Below are 15,851 nucleotides of genomic sequence, written 5' to 3'. Positions count from 1 at the left end.
TAAGAAATTCTCTTTTCTTGGGCATATGTGTAATACAGGCATAGATCAAGAGCTGCCTGTCTGTGTTATATTTGGCAAGAGACTGACTGAGAAGGACAGATGGCTGGTGAGATTTCAGATGGGCACTGGTAGATGATGATATGACCTTAAAGCCTGTCAGGTGCTTAATGTGGGAACCCTGCTTCAGGAAATGGAACATTATGATGGCTTTCGAGGAGTGGCTGAAAAATTACTTTCAGTAATGAGTATCTTCTGGGTCACCAAATAGACCTGCCTTGTTATTTACCTTGTTGTAGAGAGGGGGAGACTTAGTGGGGAATAGTTAAAGAGTGGAAGGTCATTATTTCGGTAAATTGGACATTACTGGAAGGTCACATACACAAATCATCATCTGGTGTCAGGTCATGCAAACTCAGTGCTCAGCTATCAGCTGCTTTGAACATGTGCAATACTGGGTGCAGTTGTTTTATCCTGGATGCAGACCACCTGGATGCAGATCATCCACTAGTGTCTAACACAGGCATAGTTATGGTTCCACCTGTCCATGTCTGATCTGAAGCACTCATTGCTGTTTTGACATGAGACACAATAATAATAATTTCACTGCCTCTAAAGTGTAATGGTTCAGTGTCTGAACACATCCTTTTGGGTTTTCCTTGGTGAAGGCAAAGGTTAAGGCATGTTTTGGGGCTCTAAACTGCAATTTCCCAATTAATTTTTTTAAGTACCTATATATTGCAAAAGCAAAAGCATTTGTGTTCCATAAAGCCTTGCTGTTTATATTCAGGGTGGAATTTGTGGGGTTTATTTAACTGGTGGTTAAAGCTGAATTGGCTTATCTGGGACCTTTGTCCCTGAGCTAAACTGCTATCACTGCTTGTGGGGGAATGCAGGGATTCCTGCACAGGGATTCCTGTGGAGATGGATGTTGGGTGGCTAGTGGCAGCTGAGTCCTTTCCGTAAACAACTGTACGTGGGGGGGGAAGTTTTCCAAAGTACATAAGTGATTTAGGGTAAAAAAAAAATCTCTATTTCATTATTTCCATGATCTGGAGTGAGATAAACATCTTTCAAAGTGTAATTCTGTCCTGCTTTTTGCAAAGACACCCTCTTTTTTTACTTATCTTGTTCCTCTTTTCCAGGTTGGCCTTCCTTTTATGATGTGATCAGTCCTGATGTAATTACTTTCAATGATGATTTTTCCTATGGGATGCATCGGATTGAAATATCCTGCAGTCAGGTTAGTTTATAGCACAGACAGACCATTCTGATGGCAAAGGCTGCAAAAACCATTACAGTGTGCTGTGCTTTCCTTGAGATTTGCAAACCTTTCTGTTCTATTAAATAGCAATAATTGTGAGAGAGCACAATGGGTTGTAGGTATAAAAGCTGGGTGGAATGAGCTGAAGGCACAAAGGGATCATTGGAATGCACATTGTTGTCTCATGTGAGATTTAACAGAGCAGATGTAAAAGGCTGGACTCAGTGCTGAGTTTACAAAAATAGTCTTCCTGAAGAGGGTCCCTTCAAAGGAGCTCCTGAGCCTGAGCCTGTCCGACTGAATCCACATGTGAGCAGTTGGGAGAAGTTGAAAGCAGTGGAGCAACTGTCTGTGTGCTGATTCCATCACTCTACATTATTGTGCATCCATGCTAACTCATTCCCAACACTCATTTCCATGGCTGCCTCAAATAATCCCATCTGCCATAATAATGAAGTCAGTACTCATTCAAAACATGCCCAAATTTTCCGTTATCTGTCTTGTTCTACTTTTTCTCATCCTTTGTGCTGTCCTCCTTTCCGTGAAGGGAATGGCATAATCATTACCTAGCAAAGGGAGAAGCTGCTGCATTGATGTTGAGCAGCTGCAGCCAGCAGCTTGCAGTCCTCTAGCTCCACATTCTCAAACTCCTCCTGAGAGAAGCAGCAGCTTTGTTTGGGCAGTGTTAATTTGCTGTTCTTCCAGAGCTGTTGGGGAGATAACTGATTTTATCCCTGACAATATGTATCCTTACTAGTTCTCATTATATAAAGCTCAGAGTGAGTTGAGAAACTTCTCAAGGGTATCCATTAACTTCAGTCTGTGTAGAGCATTTGGCCCAATATGTTAATAACCAAATTAGCATGTCTGTTAGTTTGTCATGTGTACTACATAATTCTGAAGTTTTTGCATGGATGTTATGCTGTAGAAGATCCATTCAACACTTTGTGGGAATATCCACTTCCCTATATTCGCTAGCAAGGTAGCAATGAGACTGCAGATTGGGAAGCTCATGTTTCATCAGTGGTACTAGCATAATCAAAAATGCAGTCCAATCTCTTTAGCTCTGCTTACTAGGCTTGAATAGTGCTAAAATCTTCTTACTGCCAGCCTTCTGAGCCTATATCTGCTGACACACTTCAGGAGATGGCCAGAGCTCCTGAAAAAGCCCAAGGAAGCCTGTGGTCAGGCCAAGGAATCTGGAAATGTCATTTACCTGTTACCAAACAAAATAGTGTTAGCAGACCTGAGACCAGCAATATTAGCAGAAGTCACATGCAGACACCATAAAATCAAAGCAAAACTAAAATCTGAATTTGAAGGAAAAAATATGACCAAGGTTTCTGTATAATCCAATAGCAACTTCTTACCAGCTATTTCAACTTCCTGGGGCAGTAACTCCACAGATGATCAAGCCACACAGGAAAATAGCTTGAGGAGTGGTGAGCATCTTTGCAGCCAGTGCTCAGCACAGCTAATACTGTTCCGTGATGTATCTGCCCCAGGAGTGTGAATCACACATGCAGCTGCAAAAAACCACAGTTTTATTGCAACCTGCAAAGCAGTGGGATTGATATGACAGATCTTGGTAGAACCAAAGGGAAATACCATCTCCCACACCCAAAACCTTATTAATCCTTTGCAGATGAAAAAGTAGTTGATTTTTCTTTAAAAGTCCTTCCCACCTGTCTGAGAGAATAAGAGAAATATTTTTTAACATTTTTCATTATAGAAAGCAAACACAGGGGAAAAATCACTGTAATATTAATCAAATACATCCATGGGGTTATCCTAGAAATAACTTTCACAATTTTTGGAACACACCCTGAGTGTATTTAAAAGGTCAGTCATTAGTGACAGGTAGAAGCTAATACAAATGCAGTTGATGAATACTGTAAAGCTAGTTGCATCTCTTTTTTTCCTCTGTCCTGTTCAAGAGTCCTTTTCCCTGTGGTTTCCCCACCTACTAGTTTTACCTGTACAAATCAATAAAATCCCATAGTCACAAGAGTAGTGTTTGCACACCAATAGCTTGGACTCTCAACTACAGCAGCTGACTGCAAGCTGCTTTCCATGCCTCCCAGCAGCATATTAGAACCAGGAGGCTTGGGAGATCCAAGCATACTGACAGTCAGCAGTGACCCCCCCTTTCCTGCTCCCAAGCACATACTTGGAATGCTTTAACCATTTCGCTGTCCCATTTCATTCTGCCAAATATATTTATGTGCAAGGCTGAAACAGATAATTGTTTCTTTTTCAGAGGCTCTGCAGGCATGTATATATGTCCTAGAAAAAATGGTCAGCACCTATTATGTGTAGGGAGGACAGTAAAGTCAATTCATCCTTTGTACTGTCAGATGAGTGCCAGGTTTCTTATACTGTAATACAAAGGACTGAAATACATTTCTGTTTAGGGCAGATGAGTTATAGAGACCTCTGTAGAGAGAATTGCCACATAAATTTTTGATGAGGGGTAATCTCAAAAGGTAACAAATTTTGCAGTAATTCAATCCTGGAGTGATTCTGCCATCACAAAAGGGTGTAATGAGACTACCTTGGACTCTCACACAGCTTCTCAGGTTTTGTGAGGAAAACCTTTTTGATAGATTGTCTTTGTAGTCTGTGTGAGAATATATTACTTCTACAGACCATTTCTCTCTGCAGTTTCTCTTGTTCTGTTTCTGTCCAGTAGAGAGGGAATGATTTATCTTTTGTTAAATGTTAGTCTGGAAAAGATCTGTTTAACACTTCCAGCCAGGAGGTTTTGAAGCACTCTCAGTTGAGATGAGATGATTTAATTAGGATGCTGAGCAATTAGAAAAATACTTTCTCTGGGACACTTACTTCCCCCCCCAAAAAACTATGGTTATAATCAGGTAAAATGCTTCATTGTTAGATACCCCTTTTTCAGAAACAGCTTAGGTTTTTTGCACACACTAACCTAAAAAAAAGGCTTCGATATAAAGGAAAATGATAAAAAGAATAAGCAGTGGATAATGGAGGAAAGGATGGCAAGACAGCAGTCTTTCAGGAAGAAGACTTAAAGCTTGGTTTCCTTTAGGTCCCATTCAACTTCCTTTTACTTATTTCCCATATTTTATCTTCCTTCTTTACAAAGCTGAGCAATTGCTGCTTAACTCAGACATGCATGCGATTTTCTATTGCCTGTGGGAGCTCATTCTGCTGATACCATGGGCTAGAAGCCATCAGTTGTTATTGTGATCCTTGCCATGGCAGTCTCAGTCACACTTGTTCAGGAGCAGGGAGCCTGCTGTGGGATGTGAGATGTGTCTGCATGGGTGCAACTAACAGGTGGGAGCACTGAAGCTTCACATGTCTACCTGCCCTGCTCCTAAAGGCAGTGAAGATTATTGTTTCAGCTGTCATTAAATGAGCAGAGTTTCTGTCCCACCTAGCTGATGTGAGAGCATCTCCTAGTCTATTGAGAAAGTTTAACTTGGAGGTGGGGCTATACCTGCTTCTACAGACACCTTTCCTCCTGATGAATTAAAAGCCATAACAGCAGGAGAACATTAGCAACACATTAACTGCAGGGTATAGATTTGTCATTACTAATTCACTCAGAGTTTGGAATAATCACTATTGCCTCTATGTATTTGGAATACTATTAATTAAATATTAAGAATAATTTGCAGTCTTTAATTTTTGCTGTCTGACTGTGAGCCCATGAGCAGGTCTGTGATCTCAATTACATCATTCCACCTCTCACTGAGATCTGCTATTGACTTGAAAGGCTGAGGCTCTTTGTTAAAGCAGCATGACTTTCCTGTTCAAGATAAATATTTCTCCAGTGCAAGGTTTTATTTTTCTGTTTCTCATGGCAGGCTGTAAAAATGAACTTGTGGAATTCAGGTGACTAATTACAAGAAGTTCTTATTATCCAGATAAATTGTCAGCCATAATGTGCAGTGATAGTAACTTAATTTTTGAATAAGGATCTGCAAGGCTCGCTTCTTCAAAAAGCTGTACTTGTAAAGCAGTCCTTGTAAAGCAAAGGACTGTTACCTTTCCTACAGACAGGATCAGTAGTGTTCACCCTGAATAGCACTGCAAGTATTTGTGTTTGATTGATACAGAGCAAAAGTGGCAACAGACCATTTGTACTTTCATATTTCTTACAAAAAGCAAAATTCAACATCATTTATAATTACTCCCAGACAAGGATTATTAATTAAGAAATATTTTACATATCTGCACTACAGATCTTTTTCAGTCACCTGTTCCTGCCCTATTTATACTATAGAAATTATTATGAGGTGAGTAGGCTGAGCTCCATCCCCTCCAGGGGCAAGAAGTTCACCCGAAAGGATCTTGATGCTCAGAAGAGTGCCAGGCTATAGAAAAGGAAAAAAAAAAAAAAGAAGTATGAGAGCACACACACTCCAAAGAATATCTTTAGTGCTTTAGGTCCTTGCCAGGATTGCCAAAGGGATTAATGTTTTTTGTCAAGGGCTGTTGCAGACTGAGGATAGCCCAGAGCTGAGGCTGTCCTTTTCTTACACAGTTATCCTTACAGCAGTAAGTGAACTGTGGGCAGTGCTGTCCTCACTAGCACGTTTTCAGCAGTGCTCCTGCCGAAAAATCATTACAGAAACAGGCAGCTCCTCAGGGATGGTGGTCCAACCAAGCATATGCAGTGGTATGTCAGGAAACACCCAGGAAATTGGGCTTGGAGTCTTAGGCGCCTGTGGTATCTCAGATCATCTTCCTGGATCACTCCTGCAAATAAATGTAGATTTTACATCCCACCTGGAAGGGTGATGTAGGCACCAATGTGCTTCCTTGGAAGCAGCTGCTAGTCACTGCTTAACCCCAGGGTGATGCCATCAAGCAGCACACAGACACAGTGATACTCTATTGTGTTTTGTTTCAGTGTGGTGCTCACCTGGGGCATATTTTTGATGATGGACCTCGCCCAACTGGCAAACGGTACTGCACAAACTCTGCTTCATTGTCTTTCAAGCCAGCAGACAAGAACAACGCTGGAGAAGGCAGCAGTAATGCCAGTCCTGCCCAAACAGGCAAAGCTGAGCTGTAGGATGAAGCAAAGCCTGCAGAAGACTGCATTGATCCCACACAGCTTACAAGGAATGTTTTCTAGTTTTCAAGTTGCCTGCTCTCTTATATCCTAAGAATGTTCAAATGTATTAAAGCATTTTGCACCATTCTTCTTCCTCCTTACCTTTTCAGAACTGAGGCCTTGCCTGCCAGTGCATTTACTGTATAATTGGATTGGAAAATTTATTCACTGAGTCCACAGGTTTTCTTTTTTCTTCTTTTCTTTGAGATTGCATTGGGGAATCTTTAAATTGAGGGGCTTTGACATCATTAGTTATTAGTTTCTTCTTAATACTGTGTCACTCTAGGTTTACGCACTATTCCTTTTTGCGTGGGAAATGGGACTTGTGTTTATCTCCAGTCTATAAGAAACTTCTGGGCATAAGAAAATCCTGAATTCCTTGCACATCTCTGCCTTGTTCTGACTTGTGAGGCATGCAGCCTTTGGTCATATGTATTCAACCATCTCCCAGCATCAGCCGCACCTTGCAAAAACTTGTAGTTATGGCTGTTCCTTCCCAAATGAAAGAGGTGGATGAGAAGTTAAAACCATCCTTTGGCTAATTTACTGCCAAAATTTCAGGGGTGTGGTTGAGAGGATGTAAACATCGTCTCAGCATCTGTTTCCCCTTTGTTTGGTATTTAAATTAAGGTTTTAACTAGTAAGGCTCACTTTTGCAGGCTGCTAATGAGGCTTTGTCTGTTTGCGAGGCCTGTTCAACAAGTGTAACACAAATCTGAATTAAAGTTGAAATCTGCAGGGGGTAATTATATGGGCAAGTGCAGAGATAAACTTGCAAAGTGAAGTAGATGAAGAATGACACTAGGCTCTTTATCTTGTCGGTTGCTACAAGGATTCAGAAACATGACGGTTTCTGCTAGAGAGAAGTTTAGGAATGAGAGAAGTTTAGAAAAAAGAGGGAGACCCTCCTGATGTATTCAGTTTTAAAGATTAGCTGGTCTGGACGCATATTGCATATAAGATCCAGTCTTTAATTTGTGCAAATTATTGTAGGACATGAGTGACAGTGTTGGTATAAGAAATTAATTTGAAAAAAGCCTGTCACGGTTCCAGAAATTTTCATGTAGCAAAATTCACTGTCCCATAAGATGTTTTTCACAGCTGCTTTATTTTGTTGAATAATGCTTAGAATTGTGCATAATACTGTTCTTTAAGCTATACTGTGCAGTATTTGCTAACACCACTTTGCCTTTAAACACTGAGAGACTTAATGAATACAGTATTTACTTCTACTAGCAAACTTTGTGACTAACATGTTTGGATCCAATTTTATTTTTAGTAGGAACAAAGCAACCACTGATTTTTATGGAAGCAGGATTGAGGTTTTTATGTCAGTGATAATAAACATATTATCTAAAGTTCAATCACCCTTCAGTTAAAATATAGCTACTGTGAAAGCATATGGAATGGTCATAATTGCCTTTTTTTTAAGCAACATTAGAAAGACATGAAAAAACATTAAAAAGGCAGCATCTAGAAAAAATGTGGTACATATATGTGGTTTAATTCCAGATTGCTGTTCGATTTAAGTATTATCAAATTTCAGTAGATTCCTGCCTTATGTTAAAGAAATATATTACTTAAGCTTCAGAGCACAGTAATGTATGCTGTCCTACAGGAGATTTATTTTTGCAGGATATGGAATGCAATGAAATGAATCAATATGGTGAGGTGTATGTGATCTCTGGGAGTTAGATCATTTAATATAGGAAATGCATTGTTCTCGTGCACGAGCTATACCACAGCATAGAGCAAGGTAAGACAGATTTCCTTTTATTGCTCTTAGAAGATGCTAGTAAGGGCTAGTATTGAACCCTCCAAATTTGGTTCAGTCTGGTAATGATCATGACAGAGGAAACTTGGGAGCTGAGCACAATGTATAGAATAATAGAATATTTCTGTATGTTTAAATTTTGCACTTAGATGCTTATAAAAACTGAATGCAAACTGTGTAGAAATAGCAAACTATATTTTCTAATATCTCTATTTTACTCAGATGTTTAAATAAGATACCTTAAAAACCATGTAAGTCACACTTTATTTATATATACTATATATATATATATATATAAAATTGCACATGTTTTTTATATATATATACGTACACACACATATATTATTTGAGTATAATTTTAGCCTTCTGTACCTTTTTAATAACTAAAACCTTTCCATAAGAGGGTTCAATACTTTTAAGAAATCAAATATACATTTTTCAAGTCAAATTTGTTTTCATATATTTGCTGTACACAAATATAAAATAAATTTCTTTATAAATATTTCTGTTTTTCTTCCTTATTTATCTGATTTTATATCACGTTCCTGCATCCTTCGCTACAAGATGTCTTAGGGAACTGTTTTTTCTTTGCTTTCCCCTAACTTACTGTGAATATTATACATACAGTGCCTTATCTCCAGCAGGTTTCTGGCAGGGACACAGCAGGGTACCAGGTGTCCTTGCACCAACCAGCTTTCAAGAGACTACCACAAATATCCAGGCTTCAGCAGAGCAAGGAAATGTTTAGAGAAAGGCTCAACTTTAACTCAGCAGTTTAGCCTCTTCTGAAAGATTCAGTGAGGGATGTGGTAAGTTGCATGCAAGCATGTCATAAGAGCCCTGCAGTGTTCAGGCTCCATCTGCAGTGGAGAAATGTAGCTGGTAAGTTGGTTTCTGCCAAAGTTTCATCTGCAAGGATGCAGATTCGGAGTTTTGCACAGGCAGCAGGTTATTGCCACTTGCTACATCAGCCCTGCAGCAGGTTTTAAAAGGTAGGTGTAAGGGAGGGGTAGGAGTTGCAAGGCTGTTTTTAAACTGGCTTCCATGTTTATGCTTGTGGGAACCAGAGAGTTACATCGAAATTAAATCCCTTGCTAATCGTTCTCAAACATTGCCAAGTGTCTAGATGACACACTGCACACTTGTTTACAAGTTTAGCATGATCCCAAAAGTTAGTCCAAAAACTGATCCCTTGGGGCTCTGTGTCCCACCTATTCCCTCTCAAAACTGTAGTAGTTTGATATGTCATAAATGAGGTACTAACTTGTACCCACTAAAAAGAGGTGCAGAGCTGGATGCCCTGTGGTGGCTTTGCCCTGTGCTCCCAGCACAAAAGTCTGTCAGCATTCAGAGGTGCTGTGCTAAGGCATTCAGTGTTTCTGCTGGTGCTGCCCTGACAGCAGACACGGGGGATGGCTCTGGGCTCCAGTCTAGCTCAAGGCAGGCTGTGTCTTTCAGTGCATGGCATGCAATTTTTCTTAACACATGTGTCCCCACCTCTTCAAAACCAGCGAAATTTCTAGTAAGAGACACTCTCTCAGATGGTCCTAGTGTTCCCCAGGGTGCCTCAGACACAGGGTGAGAGAAGCAGTGGTGGCAGGATCAGCCACACAAGGCCAGTTAACCATCTACTTTGAGGTTCTCCTATTGTTGTAGCTTTATGCCTTCCATATATAAAAGGCACTTGAATTGTAAGCCTTTTTCATGAGTTCTATCAAGTCTCATGCACTAAAACAAAACCCCAGTGTGTGCATATGAAGCACTTAAAACTGAGGCCTTTACCATAGTGACTACAGCTCATAAATAAGATATCCTAAGTCAGGGTTTCTGTTGAGGTGGCAAAGAATGCATTGTCCCAAACATTATGCCAAGAGTGGATGTGAATGCCAATTGTACTAAATGGTCTCAGTCTTATTTCAGTTAACCTTGTTTTGCAGTCCATTTACCCAACTGAATTTGTGTTAGACCTTATCTAACAGAATTTGTGATATGTATTCATTTTTTCTTATTGTTCATTTTGTTACCAAATGCCTGTGGTTAATGCTACTGCATAGCCAGCAGTCCTCTTGTCCTTCACGCATGGTCTGGGAGGCAATGGGAAATACACAACACAGGCTACTTTTCTGGTCCTTACTCAACATTTCAAAATCATTCTCTTTCTTTTCCTATCCCTGAAGGAATTTAAGGATGAAAACAAAACAGATGTTTGCACTTTCTGCATTACAATGTGTGTTCTATTCCCACTTGTTTATAGAATGAATGGCAGAGTATTCGATGGCACCAGAAGCAAATTTGTCAGCTTCCAACTTCACTACACGAAATCTTGCTTAGCACATGGGGAAAATGGACTAATACTTCTTGTTTTATTGACTATTAAAATGAGGCCACCTACAGGTTCCACAATAAACCTGCAGAAATGTCTAATCCTGCTTGTGTGAAGATCTGCATTCCAGTCTGGCTTGCTCCCACTTTGTTGTAAAGAGAAGTCATACACCACAAAGCCTGACTAGGCTTTTCAGATCAAAGCCACGACAGCTGCCAACAACTGTCTTCCTTTTACAGTCGCTGAAAAAAAACCAAAAGTGGGATAATATTTGCAAACATGCCCTATTGGAATCACTGGAATAGCCAAACTGCAAACAGTGCAGGCAGGTGACACTCTGAAATCCCTACACACAGGATACCAGTGTAGTATTAAGTGCACTAAACAGAAAGGGCTCAGTTATGTCCACATATTTTTGGAATTGGGACCCACTTGAGCAGCCCAAATTAAGCAGGAAAAATACAGAAGCTTTCCCCAAAGACCTCCTCGGACTTGCAGCCAGTCTTATTGGACATTTTGCTTAGCCAATATAGCCAGCAGAAAAGAGAAACAGTTCCAGACAAGAAAAGACAACATGCTTCCATTTTCAAAGTCCTGCTTTACTCTTGTTAGACAGCTTGCAAACAGTTGAGACATTTCACTCTGCAGATGTCTAAGCCAGTGCACTCTCAGTCGTTGCTCTCTGTAGTTTTCCAGACAATGGCACATTATTATTTTCTTTTCACAGTGGAATAAAAACTGTCTAAGCTGTGGCTTCATCTTGTCTTGGACCTTGTACTTCTCATTTTTTATATGCCCAAGTGAAAGGAGTATCTGTTCCCCAAAATACAAACAATTGCCTGTTGGCACTGTAGGAACCATGACAAGTTGTATGTGCCCACCTGCTGGGAAAAGTAGCAATTCTTTGGAAAAACAAATAAAATACATCTTTGTTGGTCTCTTAAAGAGGACAAGTTGATTTCGTGTGTGGGCTAGTTAATGTTCATGTTCTTCCAGGCTGCCCTAAAGCCCTTGTTCTTGCATTTCTAGTATTGTCTCATCCAGTTTACAACTTTATTATTGTATGTTTCATAGAAACACAAACATCTGGAGAACATCCTCAGGTATAATTGCTGGGCAGTGCAGAAAATATCTGGTGTGATCTGAAACAGCTTTTTCTTCCCGTGAAAGTACACCTCTGGGACTGGGAAATTTCAAAGGTCAGTAATGGTACTTTCACCTCCAGAACTCCACATTTGCCCCAGATCTGTAACAGCCAGCATCTCTGGTGATTTCTTAGCTGCACTACTCCCTGAAGTAACTAGTATATTTAAATCCTAAAAGCCATGGACCATATTCTCAAAAGAGAGGTCTGTACCCCCAAAGCCCAGCACTGCTGGCTCCTCAGTGAGCCAGTGCCCTGGCCCTGGCTGCCTCTCTGGATGCACCCTCACTTCTCTGTTTCCATGCCTTCCTCTACATGCTGCAGAAGGTAGTTGCAATCACAGTATTTGCATACACTTTTGCTGCTTGAGCCCTGTCTACTGGATTTTGAGAAAGGTGATCATTTTATATTGTTCCTAGTTTGAACAATTTTAGGGAAGAAAATCCAAACAGCTTTTTTTTTTTTTTTTTTTTTTTTTTTTTTCCCCAAAGCTGAGAAAAGTCCAAACAGTATCTGTAATATGTTGTCTTTATGTTGTCAACTTCATCTTTGTGGGCTGCCACCAGTCCCAGCAGTCACCAGTGACCATGAATTCAGCATTCTCTGTTGATAAATTACAATTTTATCTTTGTTTGGCTAGGGCTTTTAGTAGCCTGCCAACTCAAAACCATTGCCTAATATATCATTAGAAGGCAAATATGTTCCTGTGTATGTCTGTGGCATATAAGCAGCCTCTACCACAGCCTGAACACTCCAGCATCCTGCTGAGGAAGGAAAGCAGTGCCTCAAATTATTTAGGCTGCAGATTTTTCTTTTCAGATAAAATATTTTTTTGTTTTTCAAGGTCAGACACTTGGGGCTGTTCAGGTCACAAGACGCCAGGGACTGTTTACTTTGGAAAACAAGGACATCCATGGTGGGAGGTGCTTTTAGCAACAACCAAATCTGGTGTTTTAAAGCAAACAGCAGCCTGGGCAAAGGGCAGCTTCACTCATCCTTACTGACACCATGACATCAAGGGAGAGCGTCCAAGAGCTGACTGATGCACGTGCAACAGGGATGATATTTGGTATTCTCACTTGTGAACTCAAGTACCTCAAAGCATATGGAATATCCTCAGATGAGAGGAATAAATATTTTATGTTGACTGCAGTCACTGTTTACAGTGGAAAGTGATTTCTTGAAAGGCTAAGACAGTGCCCAGTAATGGATTTTAATCATAGTGGAGCAGCATTTTTCCTACAACCAGATGTGAAATGAGATGGTAGGTTTTCCACTTTCCTTTAGGTATTTTATTTCATCTTTTAGTTGACTCAACTATTCAGGCTATGGAGATTTCTAAAAGTCAGATTTTTTTTCTCAGTCATCAGTAGAAAAAGAGAAGGAATTATTCTTTGAGAAGTTGATATTGGGTGGCAAGAAAAAAAAATTGTAATAGGTTCCTACTACTAGTACAAATGAAGGCACTTTTAGATACAGTTTTCCATCACTTGTGAATGGCATTGCAGGGCTGAGGCTGACCAAGTGGGATGCACAGCTTTGCTCCTCCTTGCTAACAGCAAAGCCTGCTCTGTCTAAGAGTGCAGGAATTGTCATCTCTGTGGACAGCTTGGCTGAAAAGGCACAGTCTCCTAGACCTTATCAAATTGGCTCTGGAGAAAGCATCTGTCTCCAGCCATTTCCATCCCTCGCTGGGTGGCCATGCATGAGTTCATATATACTGTTTAAAAATGTATGTGTCTTTCTGAATGTGGATGTTTTTTCATCCTAGCTTTTTCACCACAAACCACAATTGCCATAGATAACTACTTTACCTATGTGAAGACATTTATTTCCTGTTGATATTTAATTAGTAGATACATTCATGGGTCAAGTTAGAGGGCAAAAAGAAAGTCAATTTTAGAGGATTCAGCCTATTCTTAACCAGCATGGTATTTAGAAATGTTAAACTGCAATAAAAAATCCACATCTGTGTGGACTCACCTAGAGTTTCACAACAGCAGTGAGAATAGGGCACCGGGCTTCCTATTTCAAATGTCTTCAAAACATCCCTTCAAAGAATCTCTATTAGGTGTTAGGAGTAGAAGCTGGGGCATCCAGTTTCACAGTTTTGACCATTTAAGTGAGATGAATAGAATAGGGTTGGTTTCAGAAATGCACTGTGAATGGATTACTGTTTTAGCCCTGAAAATACACATTTCTTCCAGCAGTATAAAAGTGAGGGGAGTGTTTGTGCCACCAGTGTAGGAAACACACATCTCTTTTCTCCAGTGACTAAAGTAGACTAATGAGAGCTATCAAACTTGCTAATGACTGAAGGAAAGCCTGTCAGTGCCTCATACTGGTAAAATCGAAGTGTTTTCTGTAGCTTTAGGTCCGATTGACACCAGAGTGAGAGAGAGACAAATAGCAGGCAGTGAACCACAATAGTCCATGTGCTCTTTATGGCAGTAAGTGAATATGGAGAGGCAAGCGCTGCAACCCCAGGAGACAACTACATGGACCATCAAAGGCATACCCAGTTACCTTGAACATAATCTAGTAGATATATTCAAATTAACAACATTTAAAACCACTGCTGTTCCAGACAGAAGGGGTATGAGCTCTGTAAGGAAGGAAAAGTGGGCAAAATGGCAGAGCTGAGCCACTGGTCTGGGGACCAGTGCTATGAGGGCAGGTTGAGAAATTGCTCACACAGGCAGATCCCAATGAGTCACTGACTTCTGCTTTCCAAATGCCTCCAGGGCAATGCATAATTTCAATGTGTTTGTCATTACATAGAGATAAATCCAAGCTCCATTCCACTCGACCAAGCAGCTTGTCCTTATCAAGATCTGTGGGCTGGGCAGTCAGCTGTTGGAGGTCTGTAAAAGAATAAGCCTGGGATTGTTCACAGGTTGGTACTTAGAGATGCCTTCGAATCACCTTGGGCAACCACTATTTTCAAAAGACAGACATTACCTAAGAATATTTATATTTTGAGAGAAACCAGATAACCTAGGGCAAAATGCTCACCTTCAGCTCACAAAGAGTTTTCATGCCTGAGATTGTATTACAGCTTCGAAAATTCATGGCAAAGGCTCCAGGTTTGTTTGAAGACATGCATGAAGAATTATATGGTGAAACGTTTCATTCTGGCTGTGAAAAAAGTTAATTCAAAACAACTAAAACATCAGCCATAAAGATGTAGAACATTTTTCAGGAAGCCCTGTCCACCTTGAACTAATGTTTTCTTAAAAAACAGCCTGCCTGTAATAATCACTGTTATTGAAAAGACATCCCAAGGTTGCTGTATGGAAATATGTTAAATACGTTCTGAAATCCAATCTAATATAATTTCAACATTAGAGCTCATTCATAATTCTGTATTAAAAGCCTATGCAATTTTCATGAAATATGTCTGTCTGTGTAATCATGAATGCTGAATATTGTCATGGCTTTCCAGGAATTTTCAGCTTCAATGCAGAGGAAAGAAAACTCTTCCAACTGGACTTCTACACCACTGAGAAGAAATAACAATAACAGCTCTAAATGTAAAATAAACATTTCTGGAAAAATACTATCTTTTCAAAGAGGCTGTAGTCTGAATTTCAAGCTACTAGTAATATGACACAGAGGCTTCGAATGTGCCTGTGGCTACAGCTCCTTGCTTTGTGTGGCACTGGGGACAAACAGTCCCAGTAGAAAGGAATGAATCTGTTTACTCATGCCTTGATTTAGAAAGTGATCCTTCAGATGGAGTTGTCTTAAGCCCCATGAATGTTCCTGCTTTGAATCGCCAGTTTACAACTAGATGCAGCTGTTACTGTGATCAAGTATTGCCAATTCTTTCTAATTACACAGCACCTCAATTGCACGAGTGGAAAAATAAGGGAAATGTTCAGTATCACTGTATGTCTGACATACATACATACTATCTGCTTCTCAGGAATTTCTCTGTGTTTATAATTTTATAAAAGAATCAAAGCTTATAAAGTATCACTTGGATCTACAAAAGGGGCAAGGAGTGGGAAAATTCTTCTTCTCTTTCTAATGTTCCTATCCACTGATGGCTCTTTGATATTTTTCCTTTTTTATTAGCAACCTTTTTTATTAGTGGAATATTTCTGGTTCTGTGGCATAACTTTAAAATGATAGGAAAAATTATACAACTGGGATCTCAATTATTCAGCACAGCCATTTTAATCCTTCATGTTATTTGATCCAGTACAAGGTAATATACATCTTATTTCCAATTAGAATACAATT

General features: G+C 39.9%; 1 protein-coding gene and 1 long non-coding RNA gene across 8 annotated transcripts in view; both read left to right on the top strand.

The window, feature by feature from the left end:
• MSRB3 (methionine sulfoxide reductase B3) overlaps positions 1-8,638 on the top strand; it is a 78,418-nt gene extending 69,780 nt beyond the window's left edge. For all 7 annotated transcript variants that reach the window (XM_056516261.1, XM_056516259.1, XM_056516258.1 and 4 more), the window contains 2 exons: positions 1,143-1,240; positions 6,156-8,638. In XM_056516261.1, the coding sequence (XP_056372236.1) occupies positions 1,143-1,240; positions 6,156-6,320 (263 nt within the window). In that variant the 3' untranslated portion in view covers positions 6,321-8,638. The remainder of the gene's footprint in view (positions 1-1,142; positions 1,241-6,155) is intronic.
• Positions 8,639-9,536: 898 nt separating this feature from the next.
• Positions 9,537-15,465, top strand: LOC130267011 (uncharacterized). Its single transcript, XR_008843052.1, has 3 exons — positions 9,537-11,658; positions 14,385-14,499; positions 15,049-15,465. It is a non-coding gene; the product is annotated as an uncharacterized LOC130267011 (long non-coding RNA).
• The last annotated feature ends 386 nt before the right edge of the window (positions 15,466-15,851 follow it).

This window comes from Oenanthe melanoleuca, chromosome 1A (genome assembly GCF_029582105.1).
Source record: "Oenanthe melanoleuca isolate GR-GAL-2019-014 chromosome 1A, OMel1.0, whole genome shotgun sequence".
In the NCBI taxonomy this organism is placed as follows: Eukaryota; Metazoa; Chordata; class Aves; order Passeriformes; family Muscicapidae; genus Oenanthe; species Oenanthe melanoleuca.
The sequence above is the reverse complement of the archived record's forward strand: the minus strand, read 5'-3'. Positions and strand labels throughout refer to the sequence as shown.